This window comes from Medicago sativa, chromosome 7 (assembly GCF_051527215.1).
Source record: "Medicago sativa cultivar Bolivia chromosome 7, Bolivia_mono, whole genome shotgun sequence".
Taxonomy (NCBI): Eukaryota; Viridiplantae; Streptophyta; class Magnoliopsida; order Fabales; family Fabaceae; genus Medicago; species Medicago sativa.
Genome location: NC_140755.1, coordinates 50,179,137 through 50,184,911, shown reverse-complemented (window position 1 = coordinate 50,184,911; position 5,775 = coordinate 50,179,137). Strand labels below are relative to the sequence as shown.

Sequence of the window (5,775 nt, the reverse complement as noted above, 5' to 3'; positions counted from 1 at the left end):
CACTTCACTACCTACACTTTCTTCTTTCAACCATTCTCTGCGAAGTAAACGCATTCTCTACAATCAAAACCTAGAACCCTAAAATCTTCATCATCATCAATGGCAAGTTCAATTTTAGTTCCAGAAACATCTTCAAGCATGCAAGAAGCACCAACTTATGAGATTAAAGGAAGGACTATGTCCTTAGAAGAATGGGAATTGAGGATTCAAAAGGAGAATCCAGTAAACTTCACTTCTCTAGCATATCATGCGTGCGATATCAGAAGCTACTATAAAGCACAAGGCTTAATGGATTATTTCAATATGTTGAATGGACCAAGATACAAGACTTTGATAAGGCAATTTTGGGTGAGAGCCTCTATGTACGATAGACATGCTTCTAAGATTGAAGAAACGGAGAAGATTCTGCTTAACCCTACTTTGGAAGGAAAGACAAGAGAGGAAATGGGTTTTCAACCATTCAGATGCACAGAGATAAGATCCAACATCATGGGCATCCCTATATTCATCTCTGAAGAGGCCATTGCCTTTGTACTCAGAAGAGATGCATCTGGAAAATACGCAGGGGAGATATCTAATCCCAAGACCAGTCCATGGAATGAGATTGTAAACCAATCCATGTTCAATACCAAGAAGAAATGAACTTATGCTGATTTGAGCATAGAGAAGAAGATGCTCCAGAAGATCCAAAATGAAAACCTGCTACCAAAAGGTGGTGGTAGTGATCAACCATCTTTGGGGCACAGGGTGTTCCTTCACTTCTTCATCAGGAAGGACAAAGTCAATGTGCCCAAATATATCTTCAAGCACATGATAAAGGAGCTTAGGGAAAGCCAGCAGAGCAAGAGGTGTTGGGTTCCCTATGGAAGACTCATATCAGAGATCCTTCATCAAGGAGGGATTCTGAAAGCTCTCAGCAGTGTCAACATCTTCACATATAAGCAGCTTGACACTGAAACTGGCAAGGTTATTAATGGGAAGACACTCGAGCATATGAAGATGATTGAGATAGTCATAAAGCTCAGCACTGACTTGAGTGAATCAAATGCTCAGTCAAACCTGATGGAATACTTTCATCCCATTTGCAAGAAGGACTCTCTTGAAGTCTAGATGAACTTTATCAAAGTCCATTTTGCAACATCTGGTAAAGTCATCAGACTTGAAGATGTTCCTGAGGAGATGTATGGTGGTGCTTTGCCTGTAGCCAGAAGCAGGAAGTCCAAGAGGAAAGAAACCTCCAAAGAAGAGTACCTGGAAGCTTTATCAAAGTCCATTTTGCAACATCTGGTAAAGTCATCAGACTTGAAGATGTTCCTGAGGAGATGTATGGTGGTGCTTTGCCTGTAGCCAGAAGCAGGAAGTCCAAGAGGAAAGAAACCTCCAAAGAAGAGTACCTGGAAGCTGAGCAACCTTCAAAGAAGACAAAGAAAGAAAAGGCTTCTGGTAAAGCAAATGCTGGTGGTTATGGTTTGCCATCCATTCAGGAGGAGGTTGAGGACCTGAATGTTGATGTGGTACCGAACAAGAGAACTAGGAGTGGGAAGGCTGCTGCTCCCTCACAAACTGTTGCTCCTGAACAACCTCCAATCCCTAAGAAGAAGAGGAAAGCAGCTATCAGAAAGCTGAAGGAATCTGCCTATGTTGCTGAAGGGGAAGATATTGTGGCTACTACTGAGCTGGTCACAAGGGAAGTCGAGAAAAAGAAGGCTGAAGATTCTGCAACACTAGCCAAGATCAGGGAACTTGCTAAGGATATAGAAGTTCATGCTTCAAGCATTGCAAAGAAAGATGTTGGTGTTATGGCACAACAATTGGTTGAAGCTACTGAAGATTTGCAAGAGTTAGCAACATCAGAAGCTGGGAATATGTTGATGGTTGTTAAAGCTGGTGAAGGAGTCCAGGAGGACAAAGCTGCTGGTTCAGATGCTGCTGCTCCAGAAGCTGTTACAGGTAATCCTGATTCTCCACACTCTGAAGATGTAATAGTAGTAGAATCTGATTCAACCTCATCTGTATCCTCCCAATCTACCTCCTTATCATCATCATCTATAGACTTATATAATATACCATTAGGCCAGCTTTACCAAACCAAAAACCATAAAAAGCCTTCTCAGAACATTCCATTTGAGCCTAAGATTTCTAGTGTCAATGAAAGGATATGCAATATGTCTGAAATGAGAAACAAAGTCTGTGAAAGACTACCCTTTAACCACCCTCTCCAACCACCAATGATTCAACCCCTCAATATAATTCCTGCTGATGTGAGTGTTGAATCATCATCATCTCAACCCACAACCAACCAAACTGCTGAAACTTCTGTGATAGATAACTTTGTCAGTCACTACTCAGGTGAACTACCAGAAATTAGGTCAAACCTACAAAAAGCCTCTGAAGTATCTACTATGGAAGTTGCTTTAGAATGCCCCACCCCCCATCCCCCCATCAAACACCCAACCTACATATGGCTTCAACAACCAGCCCTGAACATGTCTCTACACTTGAACATGTTGTTTCTGAACATGTTGTTCCTGAACAACTTGTTCCTGATCAAACTTTATCACCTGCCATCCCTGAAACCGTCAGTGAACCTGACTTCATGATCACATCAGATTCTCCTGATGTTGAGATTGATCAATCATCCTCAACTGTGATTGAAAAGTTTGTTCCTGATAAACCCCCAACCATCAATCCAACACTAAACTCCATAAACAGCCAACCTTCATCATCTCAACTAGCTATTCAACCTATTGCTCCTACCAAACCTACAAAAATACCCTCACCACCAACCATCTTTCTAGATTCTACACTATTAACAGATGTGTGTGAGAAGATTTTCCACGAGCTGAACAAGCTCATTCAAGCTAGGAATGACTTGGTTCATAAGGACAGCTATGAGAAGCAGTGGAGTAGACTGAACGAAAGAGTTGACTACATCTTGACTGCACTTCAAAGTACTTGCTCTGATGCTCAAGATATAGTTCAACAGAAGCTTCAAGACTGGCTAAAAGGAGTGAATAGCAGTCTGCAGGAAGTCAAGTTCCTGAAAACTAATTGGGTATAGAATCCTCCAAGTATAAAAGGACGAGAAATCACTGATTTCATCCCTTCTGGTGTACATCCAAGGGAACTAGACTTGACTTTCTTGAACAATATCGATTTCAAAACAGCCTCTACTAGCCTGGATCTGATTCAAAGAAATGTTGTTTTGGAAAAGGAAAATAAGAAGCTGCAGAAGGAACTCTTAGTGCAGAAGCTACTCTTGCTTAAGTACAAGACTACCACTGAAACTAAACTGGAAGAAGCTAGAGTCAGAGAGGAAAACTTGATCAAGAGTAATGAGGACTTCAAGAATGAGATAAAGCAAAAGTAAGAAGCAATGCAGAAGCAACAAGAAGAGACCAACTTAATACTGAAACCGATGATGGACGTGCTCAACAAACACGCCAAACCTTAGTTGCACACCATTTTTTTTGCTTGTTTAGTCTTTTGTCTTAAGTTTCTTTGTTTAGCATCTTCATACATCTACTGTGCCGTCTTATAGTCTCAAAATCGCACTTTGCTCTCTCCAAATCGAAACCCTTGTCTTTGGAATAAACTTCAGCTTAAATAGGCACAGAAATTCTCCCAAAATCGTGTCACGTTTTAAGTAAATCATGACACATTTTCCTCTAAATAACAAACAGCTGAATTAGGGTTTCCTCAAATTGTGTCATGTTTTTCCCATCGTGACACGTTTTCCTCAATGTCGAAAACATGTTTTTAGTCTTCTAAAATCGTGTCACGTTTATACCAAATCGTGACACGTTTTCTTTCTTTGCATTTTCTTTAGTTTTTCTGCTCTTTTTGTTGCATAAGATGTCTTGTGAATTCCAATTTGTGATCAAAATACATATAAAATTATGTGATGACGAGATCTCATCAAGAACCACCATTGTCGAATCCGCTCATGGAGTTTTGAAAAAAATATTTGAGGAGTAGCTTGGGTGATTTGGCATCATGTTGGGATGAAATACACAAGATGTTGGCCATGCAATTTGGTGAGATACAAGGAAGTTTTGGGAGGAACAAAACGGTCTTGGAACACAAATACAAAAACATCAAGATGATGAGAGAGTTGGAGGGTTATGTATCTAGACGGGCATTGAAATTTATCTATGATGAATTAAAACGCTCAAAGACATTCGCCTTTGATAAGGAAGATTGTGGTTGTGTGCAAAAGACATCGTACGGGTTACCTTGTGCGTGTATTATTGCCATGAAGAGCAAGCAAAAATTGCCTCTTGTCTTGGATGATATATACCCTCATTGGAAAAGGTTAAGTGTACAAGGAGAAGAGATTGATGATGATTTTTCCATGATGGAAGAGTGGAATGGCATTCAAGAACGTCTCAAGACAAGCCCTTACAATATGAAACTCTACATCAAAGAGATGATGCGTCAAATAGCATCAAAGAAGAGGACCACAGTCAAAGTTTCATCAACGGGTCGAATCCCCTCTAGGTGGGAGACCATTGATTCTCAAAAACCGGATAGTCAACCTTCACAACCAAAGAGGTCACTTCAGGAAAGATGCACGCATTGGCACTTACTCTCGCTCACAAGCTTCATCCTCTACTTCAAACCGTTTTGGAATATCCCATACATTTCACAAATTTCAAATATCATGAGGCCTTTTGTTGAAGAAATTGTGAATGTTAAAGGGGATGGTCATTGTGATTCCGGGTGGTAGCTAGGCACTTGGGTATGGATGAGGAAAATCATATATTAGTTAGTCAAGCACTTATTCAAGAGTTGAGAAATCATAAGTGACTACATGCCGATATATGACACGGATAAGCGTTATAACAAAATCTTGAATGGTTTATACCTCCAAAATGTACAAATGGTATTGCGTCGGTAGATAAGTGGTTGACCACTCCGGATATGTGTCACATTATTGCTTCTTGCTACAATAGAGTCGTTGTTCTATTGACTTTGCCCGAAATGGGTGGTGTATGTGAGACATATTTCCCAATCCGAAGTGCTCCACCACTTAATCCATATTCCAATATCATGTGTCTTTGTTGTATTCCCGACCACTATCTTCATGTTATTTTGAAGGAAGGTTGTCTGTTACCACCGAGTTGTAGGGAGTGGATGAACAACAAGATTGGTGAGGCGGAGAATTGGCATTTTGCGTTTTTGGATAAACAACACGCTTTCAACGAGCTCATGTCTAAGGAGTTGAAGCCGCCAAAGAAACCAACAAATGAGCACAATCCAATTGTTTGTGATAATACTCCCACTCCGAAAAAAAAAGAACAAGAATTTGAAGTCATGGACTACATGGAAGAATAAGACAATTTAGGAAAGTCACTAGACTTCTTAGATAGGTTATCGGTTATGACACTTTTTGGTCGGTCGGTGTTCGTCCTATTTTTTGGTGGTATTATGTTGGAACAAAATGTGTTTAACAATGAACCTTAAAGAGTTTTGATGATAACAAGGTATTAAAAATTGTAAATTGGACTAGCTAATATTTGTTCAAGTGTACAGGACCATAATTAAAAAGTTACATCATCATTGGTTCTGAATGAGCAAATAAAGAGCAAAGGAAACAACATAATTGAAGCTTGGACGCTCCTGAAGGCAATGTGCTCCTGAAGTTAAGTCGCTTCTGAAGTAAGAATAGTGCTCCTGAAGACAAGAGGTCCAGAAGTCATATCATCAGAAGCTGCATCATCAGAAGCTGCAGAAGTCATATCATCAGAAGCTGCATCATCAGAAGCTGCCTCA

At 40.1% G+C, this 5,775-nt stretch overlaps 1 protein-coding gene and 1 pseudogene across 1 annotated transcript; both read left to right on the top strand.

The window, feature by feature from the left end:
* On the top strand, nucleotides 1–2,418 carry LOC146906476 (uncharacterized; annotated as a pseudogene).
* Nucleotides 2,419–4,018: 1,600 nt separating this feature from the next.
* On the top strand, nucleotides 4,019–4,729 carry LOC146906475 (uncharacterized). The gene has a single exon (XM_085728840.1). The coding sequence runs from the start codon at nucleotides 4,019–4,021 to the stop codon at nucleotides 4,727–4,729; it is 711 nt and encodes a 236-aa protein (XP_085584966.1).
* The last annotated feature ends 1,046 nt before the right edge of the window (nucleotides 4,730–5,775 follow it).